At 35.2% G+C, this 23,248-nt stretch overlaps 1 protein-coding gene and 4 non-coding genes across 5 annotated transcripts in view; 3 read left to right on the forward strand and 2 right to left on the reverse strand.

Annotated features, from left to right (window-relative positions):
* ngef (neuronal guanine nucleotide exchange factor) overlaps nucleotides 1-19,626 on the forward strand; it is a 24,373-nt gene extending 4,747 nt beyond the window's left edge. Inside the window, exons 2-15 of the mRNA XM_016554381.1 lie at nucleotides 2,121-2,220; nucleotides 2,671-2,868; nucleotides 3,530-3,609; nucleotides 5,634-5,860; nucleotides 6,430-6,590; nucleotides 7,798-7,950; nucleotides 11,675-11,804; nucleotides 11,937-12,011; nucleotides 13,031-13,120; nucleotides 14,204-14,367; nucleotides 15,371-15,529; nucleotides 15,614-15,693; nucleotides 16,263-16,367; nucleotides 17,727-19,626. Of these exons, the coding sequence (XP_016409867.1) occupies nucleotides 2,121-2,220; nucleotides 2,671-2,868; nucleotides 3,530-3,609; nucleotides 5,634-5,860; nucleotides 6,430-6,590; nucleotides 7,798-7,950; nucleotides 11,675-11,804; nucleotides 11,937-12,011; nucleotides 13,031-13,120; nucleotides 14,204-14,367; nucleotides 15,371-15,529; nucleotides 15,614-15,693; nucleotides 16,263-16,367; nucleotides 17,727-17,944 (1,940 nt within the window). The 3' untranslated portion in view covers nucleotides 17,945-19,626. The remainder of the gene's footprint in view (nucleotides 1-2,120; nucleotides 2,221-2,670; nucleotides 2,869-3,529; nucleotides 3,610-5,633; nucleotides 5,861-6,429; nucleotides 6,591-7,797; nucleotides 7,951-11,674; nucleotides 11,805-11,936; nucleotides 12,012-13,030; nucleotides 13,121-14,203; nucleotides 14,368-15,370; nucleotides 15,530-15,613; nucleotides 15,694-16,262; nucleotides 16,368-17,726) is intronic.
* Nucleotides 19,627-21,064: 1,438 nt separating this feature from the next.
* Nucleotides 21,065-21,138, forward strand: trnai-aau (transfer RNA isoleucine (anticodon AAU)). Its single transcript has one exon. It is a non-coding gene; the product is annotated as a tRNA-Ile (tRNA).
* Nucleotides 21,139-22,129: 991 nt separating this feature from the next.
* trnap-ugg (transfer RNA proline (anticodon UGG)) lies at nucleotides 22,130-22,201 on the reverse strand. The gene has a single exon. It is a non-coding gene; the product is annotated as a tRNA-Pro (tRNA).
* A 330-nt stretch (nucleotides 22,202-22,531) lies between these two features.
* trnaw-cca (transfer RNA tryptophan (anticodon CCA)) lies at nucleotides 22,532-22,603 on the forward strand. The gene has a single exon. It is a non-coding gene; the product is annotated as a tRNA-Trp (tRNA).
* Nucleotides 22,604-22,884: 281 nt separating this feature from the next.
* trnap-agg (transfer RNA proline (anticodon AGG)) lies at nucleotides 22,885-22,956 on the reverse strand. The gene has a single exon. It is a non-coding gene; the product is annotated as a tRNA-Pro (tRNA).
* Nucleotides 22,957-23,248: the final 292 nt, after the last annotated feature.

A 23,248-nucleotide genomic window follows, 5' to 3' on the forward strand; every position in this document is an offset into this window, starting at 1 on the left:
TATATATATATATATATATATATAATCTGACAATACCAGTAAATATCAAAAAAGTCTGAAAATATAAAATAGCATTTTTCACGATCTTGAAACATTTGACCTTTATGATTCATGCTTTGTAGACAAATATAATTTTTTATTTATTTATTTGTGTGTGTGTGTGTGTGACCCCGAGTGTCCAGTAAATGTTTAGTGAATGTCCAGAATGTAAGGTAAAATAAAAGATAGTTTAGAATTTTCGGTCATAACATTATTCCATTTGTATAATTTCATAGTTTTGAATATTATTCTAAAATGTGCAAACTAGTCATAATAATGACTAAGTAAGTGTGTTTAACTTTTGATTGGTGGTGTATATTATATAAAATATGACTATGTATTATATAAAAGGGCAGTAATGCATCACATCTGAAGTATTGAATGTTACATAACATGACTATTTTTTCAAAAATGTCTAGACTTCTTGGTCTAGCAATAGCGTGTACTATAGGTAGTCATTGTACCATATGTGTTGCTGATTTGTTCAAACAATACAAAACACACACTTTTTGAACTTGTTATACATCATCGGTTTCTCTCAAATTGCAGTGCCCGCTGGGGAAACAACCCCATTCACTGTTGATTGCTGCTCCAGATCTGGTGACACTGTTGGAAACTGGGTTTAAAGCAAATTATTAACCAATGTACAGTGTGACCGTAAAATAACTTTAGTGTCACATTGTGGTGTGACAAACTGACCCCGATCTAGTCTGTCCTTGTTTTTTAATCTGTATTTTAGGAGTTCTTCTTTGAGCTGACCTCAGTTTGAACTCTCAGCCGTGAGGTTGGTTAGTCAGTCAGGTGTGGTTTGAACCTCAGATCAAGTGCACATAGACTAGGAACTGGGATCTGCTGGATGAAGATTCCCATGACACAAGACAACAGTCTGTTGCATATATTAATGAAATATGCTCATCTGGTTTAATTTGGAAAAAGTTAGTCAGACTTTATGGTAAATTTAAAATTATATTTTTAACTATATTTTTATTAACATTAGTAAATATTTATATACTTTTTAATTTTATTCAAAATTGTATATTTTAATATGATAAAATCATATTAATGCAAAAAAAAAAAAAATGTTTTTTTTTTTAAACCCGAATGAAGGAGGGATATATATTTTTTCAATATATTTTTTCAAGTTTAATACTTGGTGTTAGAGTTTTGTTCAAGTCCCTAACCCTAAGCAACCCTGAACAATAGTAATAATGCTGCTTGCATATTATGTTCACAACTAATATAAGAGGCCAGAATATTATAAAGCAGCAGTGGAATTCATAGCAGTTAAAGAGTCTGTCAAGTGCTCAACAGAGTTTTATTGAAGCATGGATCAATATTTATCTAAGGAGTCTGACAAACATGCTGTGCAATCTCCCTGATCACACCTAACTCATGATCCAGACACACAAATAGCACATGACCGTCTGCCATTCGTGTAGACTGACTGGGTGAGCAGAAAGCCGCTTGGTCAAGAGAGCAGCTAAGGGAAACAGTGTAAGGAGGTAATGAAGCATTTCGGATGCATCCTTTGTTCGTGAGACTTCAGAATTTGCAGAGGAGACAAATTCAGGGGGAAACTGAACAGACTACCTCAGCAGCCACACACACACACAAGTTCCATTTGAGGCCCCAGTTACACATTCCTGTGCCCACAAAGTTTCAGGCAGCACAGCCAGCATTCACAATGGGCCCTCTGTATTTATATACGAGTGTGTGTGTGTGTTTGATGTGTCAGTGTGTATTTGTGTGAATGTGTGTGGTAACAAGTGAATGACCAGTATGTTGTTTTGCTTGTAATGAAGTACTTTCTCTGGCAGTCAGATTCATCATCTCAATAGTTTTTAGCCAAACAATCGGTTTTACTTGTCACTAATACCATATAATATGTACTTCTGATGCTTTGTTTTCCTTCTTATAAAAACATTTTTGTAGTCTCTTACTGTGCCTGTCTCTGGAACTGTCATGCAAGATGGATTTAGGTCAATTCCATTTTGTTCTATTCCATTCACATGTGTTCAAGCTCATTTTATTCTGTTAATTTATTTTTCATTAACCTAAGTCACTCCCATTCTCTCGATCAGGCCCCTCCTCCTCTCCTAAACAAGCAATGGACCCCGCCTCCTACAACAGGCTCAGCCCCTCTGCGGCAAATCGACTTCCACACTCTCCCAGAATGCATCAGTGAGTGCACACAAACACATATCTATCTATCTATCTATCTATCTATCTATCTATATCTGTATATATGTCTGTCTGCCTGTCTATGTGTCTGTCTATGTGTCTGTCTGTCTATGATAGTGATGAGGTGTTTGTGCGTGAGTTATCGTCTGCTGTGATTTATGATTCAACTCTGTATCGTATGATTTTCTCAGGATGAGAGATGTTTGTCTGTGTGTGTGGGTGGAAGAGTTTAGAGTTGAGAACTGAAGGTATGTGGGTGACTTTGTGTTTGGGCTTAGCTCTGTTTCTGTTTGTGTTCATGTGGTCAGCAACATGCAGGTTCACTATCTGCTTGTGTGTTTGTAGAGGACACCGTATCTCTGAGTGGTGATTTGATCTTTCAAGAAGGCTATGAGTTTCTTCAAACCTCTCATTATTTAAATATTAACAGTATTTATGTATTTTTATCAGTTCACCTTCTCGCTCTGGAATGTCGTTGCCAAGCAACGGGATTACTGTGCTGGGAGGAGTTCGCTCTCGGTCTCCGTTGGCGACGCCAGGAGGTTGGCCGCGTAGACAAGAAATGGAAGAGCTGAGTGAACGGACAACAAGTGCCTGCACTATGCAGGACAATGACACCACTGCCGACCCTGACAACATCACGCTCCGGTAAGAGAGACCGACAGAGTAGAAGTTCATTTGTACATTTTATTTTTTTATCTATTTTTCTAAAATCAATTTTTTAGTGTGTAACTTGAATAACTTCATAGACTGTGTGCCTTTTTATATTTATAAACAGTATTTGCATGTCATGTTTAAATATATGTAACTGAAAAAAAAAATATTAATCAATCAATAATTGTACAATAATTATGCAAAAATCAGATACTTGTAGTGACTGAATGTCATTTTATCTACCCATGTTTGAAAATATGTGCATGCAGTATTTTGTATATTTATGCAAAGTTGCATGTATATGGCTTATTTATGCATTTACATTAGCTTGTACAGTATGTTCGTGTTTGTCGTTTGCATGTGGGCACATGTGCTGTATGAATCAAATACTACTCACATGACTCTGCTGATGGATTTGACTTATTTAGGTCTGTCAGGTTTAAAATGTAATAAAGCTAAATGAGAATTAAAAATGTGAGGAAGCAATATTCCCCTCATTTAGAAACATAAGTAGGACTTAAAACAGCTGTAGGGTGTTTTGAGAGTGGGCTGACATGTTCTCATTTTGGTACACACACACAAATATATAGCCACACACACACGTTTCCTCTTATCTCTGCTAGTCACTGATTATTAGGGGTTTTTTCTCTTTCAGGCTGGTGAGGAATGGTGACAGTCCGCAGAAGATGGCAGTAGAGAACTCCTGCCGCAATCTCAACATTGTGAAGAGAGTTGGTGAGTGAAAACACACACATGCACATGCAGGAAGAGAGGGAGACTGATGTGCTGTAACAATGCATGCTAATTTATTTGCCTCAAGTTGAACCGTGTAGGCAACTTTATTTGCAGTTGAATTTACAGCATGGATGTGCTGGGTTGTGTATGAGACGCATGTGTGTGTGTTAGTGGATGTAGGATGAAGGCAGGTGGAGTGTGTGGGTGATGTCTTTTTAAATATATGCTGGAATAACAGCAAGAGAGAGTTATCTGCTTTTTTCGCCAACGCAACATAATTTTATATCATCTCTATTTCCCTCATCATCTGTCTATTTCTCTCTCCTGTATCTGCATCCAAGTCTTTCTTTTCATCACTTCACTTATTTTCCACTTCTTTCCTAAGTTCTCCTCCTCTTTCTTTTGTAGCTTCTTCTGTCAACATTATATTTCTTTTTCTGTTTCTCCATTGTATGCTCTTCTAATTTCTTTGCTCATCTCTTCTCATTTGGTCTCATTTATTGTTCTCATCCTGTCTTTTGTGGTCCATTTTCTTGTTGTTTCTCATCTCTGTCATCTTCTCATCTATTCTATTGATTTTGTTTTATCTATTGTCATGTCTTGTTATCATTTCAACAAGACATTTGTTCTCATCCCCATGATTTCTCATCATTTTAGTAGCTGCATCAGTTCCTGTACAGCAATCAAAAATCAGGAGAAATCAAGAATATATATTCATAATATGTTAAAATGTATATATTTTTGAATACATTTAAAAATTACAATTTAAGGCAAAAACATATTTAAAAAAACATTTTATGTAAATATATAAAAAATGGCAAAAATATATCAGGAGAAATTAGGAATATATTTTTATAATACATGTTAATTACTATATATATATATATATATATATATATATATATATATGTATGTATATATTCATTATATCTGTTTTGAATATATTTATTAATTTGTATATTTTTATTTTAAATGTATTTCCAATGTACTGTATGTCCAAAAAATAACATTCTTATATAATATTTATAATATTATGTTAAATATATTTGTTTTCAATATATTTAGTAATTTATTTTAAAATGAAATGTATGTCCAAAATATGTTTAACATATATTTTATGTAATTATACAAAATGCAAAAAAATTTCAGAAGAAATCAGGAATACATATTCATAATATGTGTTAATAATGAAAATTTAGCTATGCCTATTTAAAATTTATCTCGTTATTTTTTCATTCATTCTCATCTCTGCAAGTCTATCAGCGTCTCTTCTCACTCGTCTGATCTCTTTTCAACGACTGTGCTGAACACCCACCTGAAGGTCTTGTTGAATGTGACTACAGGACATTATGCAACTGCCTTCCTCTGAACAAAGTCACACATTTGAGACACACACACACACACATGCAGTATGCACATGCTGTTATCATGTAGATGCTCAGACAGGTAGAGACCGGTGAGTGAATGTGAGCTCATTCCTGATCTGCATCTCACTCGGTTCATGTTTTCTTGGCACATATTTGAAATAAAATAAGTTGAAGTTAAAAATGCTAAAATTACTAAAACTAAAACTAAAATAAAGAAAAGCTAAACTAATAAAAATGATGAAAGCACATAGCAAAATGACTAAAAATTCAATTAAAATTAAAAAGAAAACTGAGATTATATAAAATAAAAACCAATTTAAAATATGAATGCGTTTTATGATAGTATATCCATAATACTAAAAAAAAAAACACTGCATTATATATGTATCCATCTTTATATAAAACATAGAAAATAGCGTCCATGGCAACATTGACTTGCTTTAAAGTGACTTTAAAGTGACCAGCTGTGCTGTTGAACTCAGTCAATTCGTAAGAGGCTCATTCTGCCATATTGGTTGTTTAGAAATGTGAATGAGAAACATATATTTACTATAGTGTGCTTTTAACATCTATACTGTCACATGTGATAAAAGATCTCAATGTGTGAAAAATATTGTTCCAAATCATCATTCTGTGCTATAATGTGTTTGTGCCCAGATGTTTTGTATCAAGAGTACCGCGACACCTCTAAGCAGCAGGAGATCGAGCAGCGTCGACAGAGAGATGGGCTTCCGGCTGCAGGGTCAGGGGTCTCGGCTGCGCCTGCTTTACAGCTACAGCTGAGGAACAGCATGCATTCACTGAGCCTCTGGCAAAACCTGGAGGCTGTGAAGGACAGTGGACTACTGAAGACACTGGAGACAAAGGAGATCATACTGCAGGAGGTGGGACACATGCTTCGTATCGACTAGTGTATAAAAATGCAACATACACTACTGTTCAAAAGTCTCTAATGCTTGCCACGGCTGCATTTATTTCAATAAAAATACAGTAAAAACAGTAATATTGTGAAATAATATTACAATTTAAAAGAACTGTTTTCTGTTTGAGAATATTTTAAAATGTAATTTATTGCTGTAATGCAAAGCCAAATTTTCAGTATCATTACTCTTCAGTGTCACATTATGCTGATTTGCTGCTCAAGAAACATTTCTTATTATTATCAGTTGAAAACAGCTGTGCTGCTTAATATATTTTGTGGAAACCTTGTTGCATTTCTTCAGGATTCTGTCATGACTAGAACGTTCAGAAGAACAGCATTTATTTGAAACAGTGCAAATGTATTTACTGACAGTTTTGATCAATTTAATGCATCCTTGCTGAATAAAATGATTCTTTTTTTTTTTTTTTTAACTGTATTGACCCCAGACTTTTGAACGGTATGTGCTAACAGCAAAAACACTTGGTAATAGCAGTGCACGTTAATTGAATGTGTCTCTGGCTCTTTCTGTAGGCCATGTTTGAACTGGTGACCTCTGAGGCGTCGTACTACAAAAGCCTGGAGCTGCTGGAGACCCACTTTCTACGAAACCCTCTGCTTGTCAACACCTTGAGTCAGTCTGACATGCACTTCCTGTTCTCCAACATTGAGGACATCATGAAGGCAAGCGAGAGGTGTGTTTGTGGGGGAACCTATGCGATTAATCAGTTTATCAGATAATAATCAGTCAATTATTAACAGCGATCAGTTACAGTAATAATGTAATTCAAAATATACAGTATGTTCCAAATATATTTAAAAAATATTTTATATAAATATACAAAAAAACAAATATAATAATAATAATTGCTCAAATGTATTTATTTTTGTACATTGTATTAATTTTATATATATATTTTTAAATCAAAATACATTTCCAAAATATATTGTGAAGACACATTTTATATAAATATACAAAAAAAAAAAAAAAAGACAAAAAAATATATCTTGAAAATATTTAGTAATTTATGTATTTCAAACAAAAAAAACATATTTATAACATTTTCTAAAATATATCTGTTTTGAATATTAGTAGGCCTAATGTATTTATTATTAGTTAATTAATTATTAGTATATTAATTTATTTATATTTTAAATATATTTTAAAAATACATTTTATAATTTTTTTTTTGTGTTTTCTATGTGTAGTCACATATTATGACATCTGCCTTTAGTAATCTAATAAATAGCCTTCTAAATTCTTATGTAGTTTAAACTAGTTTTGTCTCACGTAGCAATCAGTATTAATAAACTTCACATAATCATGCGTCAATCATATTTCAGAAGTGAAACTTCCTCCCATTCACCCTGATACCCATTATTGCCCACAGGCTAAAATTAAAGTGTTGGTGCGATTTGATTCCAGTCAGCTAGCTTTATAGCATGCAAATCCACCCACTAATGCAATGATTCATGCGCATGAGTCAGGAAAAGCTCGACTCTTCCAAACCTGCTCTTGTACAGTGAACATTGGAATACAAGATTGATTTGACTTTCTTTCTTTTATAAGATGTGCTTGTTGGTGCACAGCTAAGCTAATGAGCTCAAGCTAACGTTTCTGTAAAGAGAAATGTTTAATTTCTGCATCACTAGCGGCACTAAACAAAATTGGCCAGATGTAAACTAATGATAGTGGATTTTCGAAGTTATTGCCCATGCAAGCTTTTTCAGTTAAGCTTGCATATATTATATGGATGCTAACACTTACATGCAAACATAAACAATACGTAAACAGTATGTACTTTCCCCATTGCTACTGAAGTACATATCTTAATTGCGTATACAAAATGTCACATAGCCATAATATTGTTGCCAACAGTGATGACCTCATATTTTCCTCAGGTTCCTCATGGATCTGGAACACAGGATCGAAGAGTCCATCCTGATCTCAGACGTGTGCGACATTGTTCATATTCACGCTGTTAACCACTTCCAAGTCTTCATCAGCTACGTCATCAACCAGGCGTACCAGGAGAAGAACTACAGACGGATACTGTAAGAAAATTTCTTACCTGTGCATATGAAAAAAGGGGAAATATTTAGTAATTAGAGGTCAGATATGCCAATTTCAGTCAGGTAGGAGGGACAATTTTGGTGTGCCATTCCAAAATAATCACCTTACAGTCACAAAATATATACTACGAAAGTATGTGAACGCAAATACATCTATAGCTGGTCAGTTTTGAGATTTTGGGCTATTTTGCTTACATAATGTGTCGTCTTTCAGAGTATAGAGTATAGTATATAGAAAACATCCAAAATACAATTTAAGTGTTTATTTTAATGCACTTTCTCTATTTGTGTCTGTAGATTTCAATTACAATACATATATTTTAAAGGCCTTTTTCTTAAAATGAGTTTTATTCTCATGCAGTAAACCAGAAATCTCCACTTCAGTAGCACTTACGTACACTACACTTCATTGCAATGTTTATCCTGAGGATTTTTACAGAGGGGTTTGTTTATATATCATTCGTCTGATTTATAGAACAATTTATTCCCAGAAAACTTGGTAAAAAGCACTTTTTTTCTAGCTGTTGACGGTATTTTCTGTCCTCTCTGTAAAAACCTTTAACTCTAATTAAACAAGAATTTTGAACCTGACTTCATCCAATGTTCAAATTGGCGTTCTGGAATTTTCTGCAAATTAGTGCATATTTGAAGAGTTCCAATGCAAAAGCCTCTAAAAGCCATCTTGGTCAAAAATGAGATAACAATACTGAGTGATTGCTCTCCACACATAGTATATGTTTATCAAGTACTTTCACTTCAAATGCACTAAATCCCAGCCTCAACCCATTCAGAAATACCAGTACTTACATAGAAACCTATACATAGTAGCCAGAAAGAAAAGCTCATTTTAAAGAAAAACGTCAGATGTACTTAGAGGCTTTTGCATCTGAACTCTTCATTTAATTAGACAATGTCTCATTTGCATATTTAAGCATAACATATTTAAGCGTGTAATGCAAAACAATTGTCTTCATTTACTGTGACTAATCAACTGGTGAAACTATTGTTATATCTATTAGTTAAAATTTAGTTAATCGGTAACACTTTACAATGTGGTTTCATATCAGTATATTAGTTAACATGAACAATACTTACTTACATAGCATTTATTTGTGATGTTAAGTTCAACATTTACAAATACATTATTAAAATGAAAAGTTGTATTTGTTAACATTAGTTAATGCATAAAGTAACAAACATTTTTATTAACTAACATTCAACTAACAAAGGTTAATAAATGCTGCAAAAATATATTGTTAGTTCATGTTAGCTAATGCATTAACTAGTGCTAACAAATAAGACCTTATTGTAAAATGTTACCAGTTAATCTTTAGTTAAAAAGAGTTACTTGGTTAACCAGCTTCACCAGAAAGAGCATGCTGATCAACCAGCTAAATTTGTCTGGTGAACAACTAAACTAACATACAGATCAATTCTGGTCCGAAATGCTTTCTTTGCCTTTGTACGTATTTCCTTGTTTGTGTCGTAACGGAAACGCGTGACGTTGTATATGATGACTTGTAATTAAATGTGACACAGTGACTGGACTTGACTGGTGGGTGTGGCTCATACAAGGAACAACAACTGCAATGCATCAATGTGTCACCTGCAGTCTTCCCACGCTTCCTTCACTTAGTGAAATTCCATGACACTTTACATTTATTAAAGTGATAGTTTACCCCCGTGACCATTTTTAATGCTGTCCCAAACCCATATTTTCTTGCATAGAACTCAAAAGCTGGATTATTCAAAGCGTAAAAGTGTTTCATGCAACTCATACATCATGTCCCAAGTCATACAATAGCTTTACAATAGTAAATGTCGGGTATTTTCAAGACAGGGAGGGACAGTAATGTGCGTTTGCTGTGTAAATCAGCTCTGCATGCATGTTCAGTGTATCCACAGACCAGCTGTCTACCTGGATTCTAGCCTGAGGCTTCATTTCTCGCTGGCTTCTGATTTGTTGTGTAAGGGTTTGTGTAGGTGCTTTCATTTGTTTGGGTTTGTGAGCCGTGCAAAGCTCTTGGGACTTTCTGGGAGTTTCAGTGCTTTCCGTTCCTTTTAAGATTAGGGTTAAAACCAGTCTGTGTGTGTGTGTGCTTTACGTTCATAACAACAGCTAGGTAGGTGCACCAGAAACAATGGTGTTTTGTTGTTTTTAAACCACACAGGTTCATAAAGATAAACTCTAACCTCATAAACCATCTTCCTTCATTGAGACCTAGTTAAGTTCATTTCAAGTAGTTCATTGTGCTGTCCTAGAGGCAATTTCTTACTAAATACTAATTGTATTTATATTTATAACAATAAAACCTATTATTTCACACACACACACACACACACATAATAAGAAGTTTAAAGCAAATTCTGCTGTCCAAACACCATTTCTCTTGTGCAATCATAGTGCATTGCTGAAATTCATTCTGAGCCGCTTTATTTATAGGCCACCTGCTGGAAAAGAGGCTAAACTGCACATATTTGTCAAAAATCTGTGTGAAATATCAGGCTATGTATGGAACAAATGCTGTATGTCATGCTAAAATTCTAGTCATGCTATCTCTGCAGTATATATGCTATTCACACTATCCAAAGTTTCTGTTTTGCACAGAATGACCTAGTAGTTTTGGCAAAATCAGAGTCAATATGCTGTATATAACAGATCAGAAGCACACTACGCAGAATAATGTATCCCACAATGCAATGTGTGTCCTACTTGACCTTCCATTCGATGTGTGTTGAAGGAATCAGAAGGAAAATCAGCCACAACTTTTACAAATCTCGTCAGTTACCCAATATTTGTTTGGACTGCCTTAAGTTTAGACACTTTTATACAAAACTAAATTTAAAAATGACACACGTGAGTTTTTTTTATAGTAAGCAGTATAAAGTACTGTCCTCAGTAAGTAGTAGCATCCCACGTCTCAGGTGAACATGACACTAACTGAAATTAAAATGTGCATTTATGCAAATTATTTTGGAGTGATACATTTCCAACTTTCTTTGCGGTTTTACTTTTGGTTGTGGACTGTGAATGCAGTTTAATATGACTAATCTGGATGTCAAGATTTATGATTATAATTAATCTAACAGCAATATGCAAAGCAGTTTCATCTGACAGCAATTAAATAAAACTATGTTGTCTGCCAGGAGAAAGTGAGCACACCTTTCCCCAACAAACAGCATGATTTGAAGCATTATGTAAAAGTAGTGACAAAGTAGTAATGCATCCAAGTAGAAAAAGTTTGTTCAAATCAACTAAGTAATGTTGATTAACATTATTATTTAAGCAATATAGATACAGTCATTTGGCTGTTTAGAATCAGAACAAGCGGTGTCTGATTCAGAAATCTTTTGAATCAGTTCTTTTTTTTAATGAATCAGGAAAGAACGATTTATTCATTTTCAAGAGTCACTTCTTTTTAGTAAATCAAGGTTTAAGGGACAAGCATTGTGCATTATGATCTATGTGCTTGTTTGCAGCTTGGATGTAGGTAACTTTACTTGTCTAATATATGCAAACTCTCTTAAATACTATGTTAGTTGTTTTTTGACTTTATTTCAAAAGCTTTTTTTGTTCTGTAGAGTAGTGTGTATTTTAGCTAGCTACTTTTTGTGTAACTTGCCTATCACTGCCTCTTTGTTTTACAATTACAGGCTATATTTGCATTAACACACGTATACATAAATGTCTGTATGTGTTTTTCAGACAAGAAAATGCTCTTTTTCGAGAGAATATTGCCATTTTGGAGAATCAGCCGAAAGTGAAGGGCCTCTCGTTTACCTCCTTCCTCATCCTCCCCTTCCAGCGAATCACGCGACTCAAACTACTTGTTCAGGTAAAGCGTCAGCCAATTAGAAGTCTCGAATAACTTGCGTAAGGAATGAGTCGGCCAATCAAATGTCTTAGAATTAGCTCAGTAGCATAAGTCTGTCTGTCTCTTTATCAAAACTGCTTCTTTTTGTTCCAGAATATTCTGAAGAAGGTGGAAGAAAATTCCGAGAGCGAAAAGACTGCAATATTAGCTCATCAAGAGTTGGAAAGGGTAAGTGTATGTTTGTGTGTGTGTGTATTTTGATTCCAGGGTGTGGTAATGAGCTTTGTTATTACTGTGTCTCATTGTCTCTGGACTTTCACCTGTCAATGTCTCAATGTCTCACCCTGTTGTTCCTGTTACCAAGGTTACCGCGCCACACCTTTTGTCACTGACTTTAACAGCTGTGAGGTAGAATGCTGCTTTTGTTCTGAATTATTTTCTTTAAACATTTTTAAATGTTTATGTTGGAATTAACGTCATTGTGATTCAACTGCTATTCAAGTCCTCGGACTCAAATTATTTGTTGTTATGGCAACAATCATAATGCAAAAATGGATCCATGTGGTGCTTTGTTGTGGTTGTTTACAGGAAATACATAATCGCTACACTAATTAAATAATTATCAACAAAAAGTGCATCATTTACCACTAGTTGATAAAATAGCATACGATAAATAGAAAGGCATCATGTGTACAGATGCCTGACTACCTTTAACTGTTAAGGATGCTGCTATTTTGGTGTGGTAGTTTTGTATATGACTTTACAACACTTTTTGTTTTATGAATTCGATGAAGATGCAAAATGTTTTTACTGATCAAACTTATGATTCTGATCTGTCATTAACACAATCAAGACAGTGGCTCTCAATAAAAACCGACTCCGAAGACCTCAAGGCAAAGTTTATGTCCCAGAGGTCATCTGCAGTTTGCTCAATTATAAAGATTTGTTGAACTCCAAGTTAGAGTGAAACGTAAAAGTGTTATGTAGTCAGACTTGTTCTTGTGTGTGGGAGTATGTTTTTCTAATAGTAAAACCTGATGAACGAGAGACGATTCCACAAGGAAATGAGTTTAATAAGAGTCTAATTTGTATCTAAAAATACCTAAAGTTGTATTTCAAGGTTAGGGTGAATATGTGGGTTAGTGTAGAGTACTTATAATTAGCTCTTCATTAAAATAGAAGTGGATGGGAAATCCCCACATGTGGCGATATTAATGCAGATGTGGGTGTGTGTTTGTGTCTCTCAGATTGTGAAGGAGTGCAATGAAGGAGTGAGGAAGATGAGTCGCACTGAAGAGCTGATCAGCATCGAGAAAACACTTGAATTCAAGTCGAAGGTACTAAAAGACTAAAGATGTTGTGCCATATCCCAGAATGCACTCTTCTGCTGTACTAAAAGGAACAGTTTACCCCAAAATGTCATTTATTCATGTCATTCCAAACCCGTATGACTTACTTTCTTCCGTTGAACACAAAAGGAGATGTTTAGAAGAAGCTGCTCTTTTGCATAGCATGACATTTAATAGGGACTGGTGACTGTCAAGTGTGGAAAAAGACAAAAAAAAAGCCATAAAATATGTTAATACGTTGTAAAAAACAAAACAAAAACAATAATAATAATTTGAAGGTGTAAAAAAATAAATAAAAATGTTTTACAAGAAAATACCTTTTCAGTCTTTCAACTTCAAAATGTCACATTTAATTCAATGTTACTTGTTGTTTCTTTGTAATTATTTGTGACGTTTTCTAGCAATTTTGAGTGAAAATTGTTTCAAATGAAATCCTACACCAAATTTTTTCAGTGTACTGTTTCGAATGTTAGTAAATGTTTAGTTTTATTTATCAGTATTTAGCATTATTTCAAAATGCAATGATAAAATGTGACTTATACACCAATGCATTTTTTTTTCTCAGCAATGCACAACAATGCAAATGTTGACCCAGTTTGACTATTCAGATGCAACATATTTGTTGAAAATGCGGTAATAGCTGTATGTGATTACTGTAATGGAATAAAATGTAAGTCATTGTGCGCTAAAAATATTTTCTAGCTTTTATTTGCATTTGTTGACTCAAACATGATGTATCTCATTCAGTTATGATACATATAAGAATCAATGGCATTTGGTATATTAATGTCAAACGTAGTGACATTAAAAACACCTCTTGAATTCATTGCCATGCATTTTCATTCTATAAAAATTAGCAATGTGAACATATCTCCTTTTTTTGTTCCATGTAAAACAGTCATTTGGGTTTGCAACAATATGATGGAGAGTAAATGATCACCTGAATATAATTTTTGTGTGAATTATCCCTTTAATTGTTACAAGAGCCCTTTACTCGTGTCTCAGAGTGAAACTCTTACAACCCTCATCTTTATAGGCCCATTAAGTGCAGTTCTCTTCTCTTGTTTGCAGTCGGTGCCGGTGATTTCTCACTCTCGCTGGCTCCTGAAGAAGGGTGAGGTGCAGCAGATGTCCGGACCCAAGAGCACCAGGACCATGCGCAGCCGCAAGCTCTACCACCCGATCTACCTGTTCCTGTTCAATAACCTGCTGCTCATCACCAAACGCAGCTCCAGGTCTGTGACATCATCAGCGGCACTTCACATGATGTCATCAGTTGGTCAATGCCAATATGGAAATCAAGAGAGATTTTGATTTACATATAATACAATTTACTGACAGCAAATGAGATTAATACACAAAATTGTGGAAATGAAATAAACTGTTCGGAAGTCTTTATTGTTATAACAATAGAGATAACGTTTTAAAAATCGTTCTAAAATGACACAGAGGAACGATACCGTTGAAACTATTTTTTTTTCCAGCTGATGAACGATAAAAACATTGACAGCCAATCAGAATCCACACAAAACAGCAACATGAGCTTATAATAAACATAACAATATCATACATTCGTGTGGATGTTAATATTGTAAAATATAAAAATATAATATTTATTTATAATATTAAACATTAAGTAATTTAATAATAAATAATATGAAAAATATTTAATTATATATTTAAAATAGATTAAATCATTATAATTATGTACGTACATATATATATATATATATATATATATATATTATTTATAATATTAAAATAAAGTCTAATAATACAATAATATTGTTTATAACATTATATAATTGTATAAATTATATAATATACAATTTTAATTAATTATTATTAAAAAAAATTTTAATAAATGGTTTTTTTTTTGTTATTTTATTTGGTTTTGTTTTGTTTCAATCTGTCATGAGCTAAATTAGTGTTTCATTTCAGCTTATGTTGAGCAGAATGAATTTGTCTGTTGGTGTGGACACTAATACGGTTAGCGTTATAAAAAATATTATTTAAAAATGACAAAAAAATAGAAATAGTTTATTGTCCGTTAATGGTTTGCTGATATTGATTGTTGAAATATGAATGCTGAAATCACTCAAAATTGCTGAATATTGTCAGAAAAATGTACTTGACTGTTATTAGTCTAACACTCCTATAAGCATGATTTTTTTTTTTAGGTATTATGTTTGTTTTTGCAAAATTTTTTATTGTATGTTTTTTGTATGTGTGTTTCAGTGGAGAGAAGTACCAGGTTCTGGACTCTTGCAGTCGCTCCATGCTGAGGACTGAAGACCTGGAGGATCAGGGTCAGATGCTGGCCTGTGCGTTTGTGCTGAAACTGCTGGAGAACCAGGAGGACAGAGAAGTCAGCTACATGCTCAAGTCTGAAAGCATGTGAGAATGCAGTCCTAAGCCATTATCACAGAGATTGCAGTATATATTTGCTTTGTGCACTAATGGTGCTCTGAATGTTTACAGAAGTGATAAACTGCGCTGGATATATGCTTTGACTCCAAACCGACGTACGAGATTCCTCTCAACCAGCACTCACCAACCAGGTACATCATATATGCATGCACACCCTATGTAGCACAGCGCTATGCATTTGATTATAAAGAAACATATAGCTGTAGCTTGAATGCACATTGGTTTGGATAAAAGCTCAAGCTGCTAAATGTGGGTATATCTGGTGTCTGAATCAGACAAGATAAATCCCATCTCTATTTGTCATAATTAGAAAGTTTCTATTTCTGTCATCATACTAGTTAGCTCTGTAATTGGCCCAAAATCTAATTTCTCAGTCCTGTTCCTTCTCTATTTATCATCTTTTACTGTCCTATTTCTCCCTGTCCTAGTAAATAAGTGACATAAAAGGCTATTTTAACATTTTATTTTAAAGTAAAATAAATAATATAAATATATTTTTTTTTCCTAATATTATGCAGTAAATAATATAGCATTTGTTTATTTTATTTATAACAATATAAAATAATTAATATAATCTTATTTATAATAATATTAAATAAGAAAAAATTATTTTATTTTATTTTCATGAGTTGAATTAGTGTGTTTCATTGTATCTGTATCTGTATGCAGTATGATTTATTGTTTTTCTGGTGCATGTCAGATTCTGCACAGGTTCAGTGCATCCAGTCCTACTCCTCTCAGGAACCTGATGAGCTCTCTGTAGAAATGGCTGATGTGCTGCACATTCTGGAGTGCACAGATGATGGTAAGAGATCACAAACACTAGACGTCCTTAAAAATCAGTCAGTGTTTACCTTAAATAAAAGACTTGCAATAAGCCATGCAACTTTATCAGACTTTGCTGTTTTTGGCTAGACCCGGTCTTTGTCTTTCATTTCTGCATCATCTGCTGTCATTTGCATGAACTTGTCTCTCTCGCTATGTTTTAGGCTTGCCGCGATAGACGGTGCTGAAGGTGATACCGGTGACCGGTTAAGCCGCAACACTGGTTGTGTCACTTGCCCACCGCGGCACCGACCCCCACCGTCGTTTTGATTTTTTATAGTAATAAAAATCATTTAGTTCAGTAAAAGAACAGACACTACAATTAAAAACTGAACGCGGCTGCTCAATGCAGCGTGCCGAACAACAGTCGCATCACGGATCAGGTTTCATTTCTCCAGTGAGCTGACTGACAAGAAGAGTGAGGTGAGACAGACAAGACGATCGCGGATGATTTAGTTTCGAAACGAAATGCAAAAGCACCTGTTTGGCAATATTTTGGATTTTGAAAAGCCTGTTGACTTTTGCCGTTTATCTAAGGTGATTTTAGATTTTTTTTTTAAACATTTGTTTCTTATTTAATTGGTTCCACATTGTTTGCTGATTTTTACTTTATTTAAACTGTGTCATTTATTTATTTTATTTGACATCAAGGTGTATGCCGTGCCTCCAAGCTTTCTTACTCGTTTTGCTAATAAACGTCCTACGTTTCTTATTTATTTGGTTATATATTATACATGTTTACTTAGCCTATTTCCGGTTTTTGTATACCTATTTAAACTTTATGTAAGTTATTTGTTATTTTATATTAGGCATAGCCTGCCCTATAGCATGGTGTATTTTTATTTGTGTTTTGTTAATAAAAGTTCTGTTTTATATATAGGCTAAAGTGAGTTTGACGTTGTATTTTGTTGTTGCATTCAAGCAATTGACGCCGAACTGCCGCTAATTCGAAAGTGAAAGTAAAATGCACGGCGCTTTTAAGCTATTTCAAAGCGAAGGAAAGCGAGGAAAATAGGGAAAATTCAAACGAACTAAAAACGAACAATTGCTTTACTCCGAATTGCCGCTATTTCAAAGTGAAAGTAAAATGCGCACGCCGCTTTTACAAGCTACTTAAAAGCGAAGGAAAGCAGGAAAAGAGGGAACGCCCCCGCCCCCACGGTGATACCGGTATTACCGGTGTTATCACACGTCGATTAACCGGTGGGAAAATTTCCTCACCGTCACAACCCTACTATGTTGCTTCCTTTGGTCTGTTCTGTTTTACTATTTTTGTGACATGTCCTTCCTGTTTTTCTTCTCTCTGAACTTTCATGTCATATTCATCTCTCGCCCTCAGGCTGGATGTTGGGTGAAAGGTTGCATGACGGCGAGCGAGGCTGGTTCCCCATCCGCGTGGTGGAGAGGATCATGAGCGCAGAAGTTCGGGCTCAGAACCTTAAAGAGTGTCAGAGGATCCAGCAGGCTCAGGAAGGAGCGCAGGGGGCCAGAGCCGCCTCCAGGGGGCGCCGCCCTGCCAAAAGTCCGCAGTACACTCCCACCTGGACCGACCTGTAGATAAAGAACAAGAAACGACATTGCATAACCACCACAACCATTCGTTCACCTAATTCCTGACCCGGTAACCCGGAAGCAGCGCCCCCTAGAGGTCGCGGCGGACCAATTGTCATTCTGTGTCCAGTGTTTTATTGAATACATGTCCGGCGTCACACTGAGGACTCGACAGGGTCATGGAACAGCTCTTGCACTATAAGCACTAATGTTTTTGAATCGCTGCTTCCATACAGTCCTAACACGATGTTAGCATGAAGGATTTCAACTTCCGCAATCACACACGGGGACCACTTTTCTGACGCAGGCGCAAACGAGGTGAAGGACAACAAATGCTACGTCAGGACATGCTTCTCTGGAAAAGGAATGTATTAATGTGCATGGTCACACCTTACTGACAATACAGGTTTGTGTTTTTAAACTAAACTCTGAGGACAAAGAGGATGTACTGTACCGTATGGAGCTCATTCTCCTCGCATCCACTTGAAGAACAAAACGAAAATAAGAGAGAGAAAAAGAACAAAGTTAATCAAATGCACAGATCAGGCATTTTGAATGCAATTTTTTTTGGGAACATGAAGGTAAAAACTGCAGATGAATAACACTGAGGTGTTTTTTGCACGTGCTGCATGAACATTAAACAATGTTTTCCTACACAAAACACTACACACAAGAGAGTAATGTTGTTAAAGCAGTCCAACATCTGTGTCCTAACCAGATGCAACATGGTAACTTTCCAGCATCAAGCCATTTGTCCATACTCAAAGTAAAAATGCTCAGTGTTGTGGCTTATTCAGGGCCATTTCTAGCCATTTTGACGCCCAGGAGAAATCCCTATAATCAAGATCGTTTAAAAGATTACATAACAAACTGATTTTGTAAACACTCAAATCTTAAATATCAACATTAATACACTTCTAAATTATATATAATTTATTTTCAGACTGCAGTTTCTTGTCACATTCACATTGGTTGTCATAGTAACGACACTAATGTGTGGTGATTCCGCACATTGTGAGTTCCACAAATCTGAACGCATTATTTGTAAATTGACTGTTAAGATATAAATTTTGCACTATTAATCATCTGTAATACCACTGGATGCCTGTATAGCCCTATATAAAACATATATAAACAGGTTTGTTAATCCCTAATTGCTAAGAATTTTTCATCACTCAAAAATAAATTTTTATTACATTTGGATTTGGATACATATTATCAATTGCCCCTTTCACACATACAGTCTTTACTGGTAAATAACCGGTAAATTACCGTTAAGAGATCATGTGTGAACAGGACCTTTTCAAAATTATTAAGTTGTAACATTAGCAGTAAATTTTGTGGTCGCTGACATCTCATAGCTAGTTAGGTCAAAAATATCTATTTACAGAGAAATAGATGCTTTTGTCACTTTATTATGTTGCATCTGGTTAGACACGGTTTAACAATCTTTCAAAGAGAGAATGTAATTTTCCTGAGAGACTAGTCTTGCTGCTCGGCTGGAGTAGGTGTTTTTATAGTTGTGTGCATGTTCATATGAACACCTCTCATGTTCAAAGTGGTAAAGAGTTGTTGCCAAATAATTGTTCCATTTCATTTTGTAAAAAGATAATTTATTGCTAATGAAAATAAATTTGAATGTTGAGAGCTTGTCATCCCCGTCTCAACTCATCTAATAAATGACAAACACCCACTTTCTGTAAGAAATCTGTTCATTTCTGCTCAGTTTAAGTTTTGACCTTCCTTTTTTGCGTTGTTTTTTTTATGTCTCTAATGTGACGTATTGATATTCAATGAGGGGGAAGAATGTAGGGTAAAACTTGACTTTATCCATCAGGAATTACTTGAATGATGAAAAGGGTCTCTGTGACCAGGCACTTTGTGATGGCAGCCAAAAAGGTAAATTATTTCAAAAGCTTTAGTGTAGTTATGTAGTTAGAGCAAGTTGAATATGAATGAATATGAAGATTTATTAATTGTTCACAATATGACGGAGAATGCAATGTTGAATTTAACAGCAGACTACAAACCGATTTCTTGGTAGTTTCACCCAACAAGCTGCTTCCTGAAGCTCAGGCTTTGCAGCTGCAGAACAGACAACACCAGGCCACTTCCTCATTTCCAGCTCTTCACAGACATCTTTTACTCTCAAAAACATGATCTCTTGAAACGTGAGCATGTGACTGAGACCATGTGACAGTATATACTTACAGTACACTTTCACTTACAGTGTATTGGAAATCCCTGGAATTCCAGACATTTCTTTAATAAACTATAGAAATTTATATTTTATAGAACTAAAATAAAAGTTCCTACGGTATTGCTTAAACGAGATGCTCTCTTGCAGATAAAGATGAAAGTGATATGTACTGCAGATACATATCTAGTCAACTTTGCAGGTCACGTGAGTAGAATCCACTTTGGTTAAATCCAGATAAGCAGAGAAGCTTATATACAAAACTATTTTAGATGGAAAGATATGATTGATTTCTCATAGAGACACTAAGCAAGTGTTACAGCTAGTAATAACATGCTGGGTGACGTTATAATAACTTCTTATCACTGTATGATAAGGAATTTTGAATATTGTTAGACGGAGATAAGTCTAAATCTCGCATGATTTTTCATTAGGTTATGCAATAAACCAAAAGGAAATATCTTTTAATATATTCTAATCTGTAAAAATTATAAATGCAAAGTTATAATTGCACTGAATATTTAAGTCAGATGCCTAACTTCAAATGAAAAGAAAAACATTTTCGCTTTATACTAAAGCATTGTACTGAGAAATAGTTCAGGTGAGTGGCTCTACTGACATCTTGCGGTAAGAGAATGTAACAGATGTGTAAGTGCATTAAAAATGAATTCGTCTAAATCACATTTGAGACTTGATTTACAACTCACATCTGCTGGAGAAACATTAGTATTGCCTCCGTTTAAAGATAGAAAATGATTCCTATTAAGAAAAGGCGTTTATGGTTCGGTTACTAACATTTTCTGTTGTATTCATCAGTTTGCAGAAAATGACCAATTAAGATGAATAGTGTTAATATTTATGCGATAAAGCGATTTAAATGGGCAGATATATCCCAGTTTTTGAACTGACATTTTTGAACGCGATTCAAAGGCCGGTTAGCTCAGTTGGTTAGAGCGTGGTGCTAATAACGCCAAGGTCGCGGGTTCGATCCCCGTACTGGCCAATATCTGTTTTGGCTGAGGTGTTGCAAATAGTGTGAATTGCCCAGTGATGGACGAAGTACACAAATCAAGTACTTGAGTAAAAATACAGATCCGTATTATAAAATATTACTCCAGCAAAAGTACTCAGTTTTCAATCTTACTCGAGTGAAAGTACAAAACTAAAGACACTTCTTCCATTTCCTACTTGCTGCTGAATATTATACATTTGTCTGCCCTTGCTATCACAGTTCCATACTTCTTGCCATTTTTGTTTATGAATTCTTGAATTTTCCCTTTAACCTCATTTTTGCTAAGAGTCCCTTGAATATCTATCCGCGCGCGCTCACAACATCTCCCGGTTGTTACTTGTGAATTCAGTTCACTGGAGACTTCCACTAAACGGTTCATTTGAATCAGTGAGTTGTCGACTCGAGAACAGCTGCAATCGGATCATTCCAATTCGTGAATGAATCGTTTGGTGCGATTTGCGAACCGATTTAACGGGTTCATTGAAAAGAATCAGTTCGTTCATGAATCAGACACCGCTTCTGCGTCTCGGAGCGCGTGATATATTATGAGTAACGATAAGTTTTATGAAATGTAGTGAAGTAAAAAGTACGATCTTATGCTTTGGAATGTAGTGAAGTAAAAGTTACTAAAAATAAAACTACTCCAGTAAAGTACAGATACTTGAAAAATGTACTTAAGTACAGTAACGAAGTTAAACTACTTCGTTACTGTCCACCACTGGAATTGCCGTTAAATACACATTTAGAGTTATTTGCATGTTCTGGTTCTTTAAATTATAAGATGTATGTTATCTTATTATTGTTCGATACTAGAAAATAGTTATAGAGCTTCAGCCTTCAATATTCAACCAGACTCGCGCATCCTGCTCTGCCTTGTTTGATACACTGTCAGAACGAATGAGGTCTGATGCGGTGGGCTTCGTTTGCCTCAATCGTCAGCTCAATCATCAGCACATTTTCATTTGAAAAACAAGCAAAAATAGGGCTCGTCCGGGATTTGAACCCGGGACCTCTCGCACCCAAAGCGAGAATCATACCCCTAGACCAACGAGCCATGTAAGGGTAGCTTGTTCGCAAGTCTGAAGTACTTTTAGATAGCATGGAAAACGGTTCTATAAAATAATTATTTTATAGTATTTTCGTATGTATACATAAGAACATTGTGTGCGAGATAATAGATAATCGGAAATAATGGCAATTTAATACTCCTTTGTTCAAATGCATGCCGAACTGGATAACATAAATTTGCGGTTTGGATTAGTATGTAAATGGTTCGTTTGACATTTGAAGGTCTTGTCTGTTTTTCTACAAATTATTTCAATTTCATTATATGTACCGTAATAATAATTTTAAAACGCTGTTATTTTCCCCTTGTGACTCGTGAGACCTCGTGGCGCAACGGTAGCGCGTCTGACTCCAGATCAGAAGGTTGCGTGTTCAAATCACGTCGGGGTCATGTCTGAACTGTTTTTGTCCCCACGTGTTTTATCAGTGTAATCATATGACCATATGATCATACCATTTTGGTGGGGTACAGGCCGTTACTTACAACTGACTGTGACGCCGTTCAGTAAACGCTACCACTGTGCACACTGATTCATGGTGAAGTATTGCGACAGAAGTCGGTGGATTTTTACCTTCATTACAATCTACATTTAAATAAATAATTAAAATTGTAGAACATTGTTGTGTTAACTAATCCACCATTTTGTAAAGAGTGAGAGAGGAAAAAAAATTGGGCTCGTCCGGGATTTGAACCCGGGACCTCTCGCACCCTAAGCGAGAATCATACCCCTAGACCAACGAGCCACGCAACAAAAATTGTCATATGATGCGATTTCAAGTTGTCCTTTCTCTTCGGAGTGTTACAAGCTGATTGTGCATAGATAAGATCCCTGAAGTTGCAAAGACTAAAGTCTCAAAACCAAAGAGATATTCTTTATCAAAGATAAGACTCTGCCACGCCCCCCTAAAACGGCTCGTTCTAACACGCCCCCACATATCTACCTCACTATGTGGAATTATTAGCATAATGCCGCCCAAATGTTCACGCAAAGAAAGGCGGTGTGGTTTCAGTAACCGCAGTTAGTGTTGAAGCAGC

Source organism: Sinocyclocheilus rhinocerous, unplaced genomic scaffold (assembly GCF_001515625.1).
Source record: "Sinocyclocheilus rhinocerous isolate Xijiao unplaced genomic scaffold, SAMN03320098_v1.1 scaffold466, whole genome shotgun sequence".
Classification (NCBI taxonomy): domain Eukaryota; kingdom Metazoa; phylum Chordata; class Actinopteri; order Cypriniformes; family Cyprinidae; genus Sinocyclocheilus; species Sinocyclocheilus rhinocerous.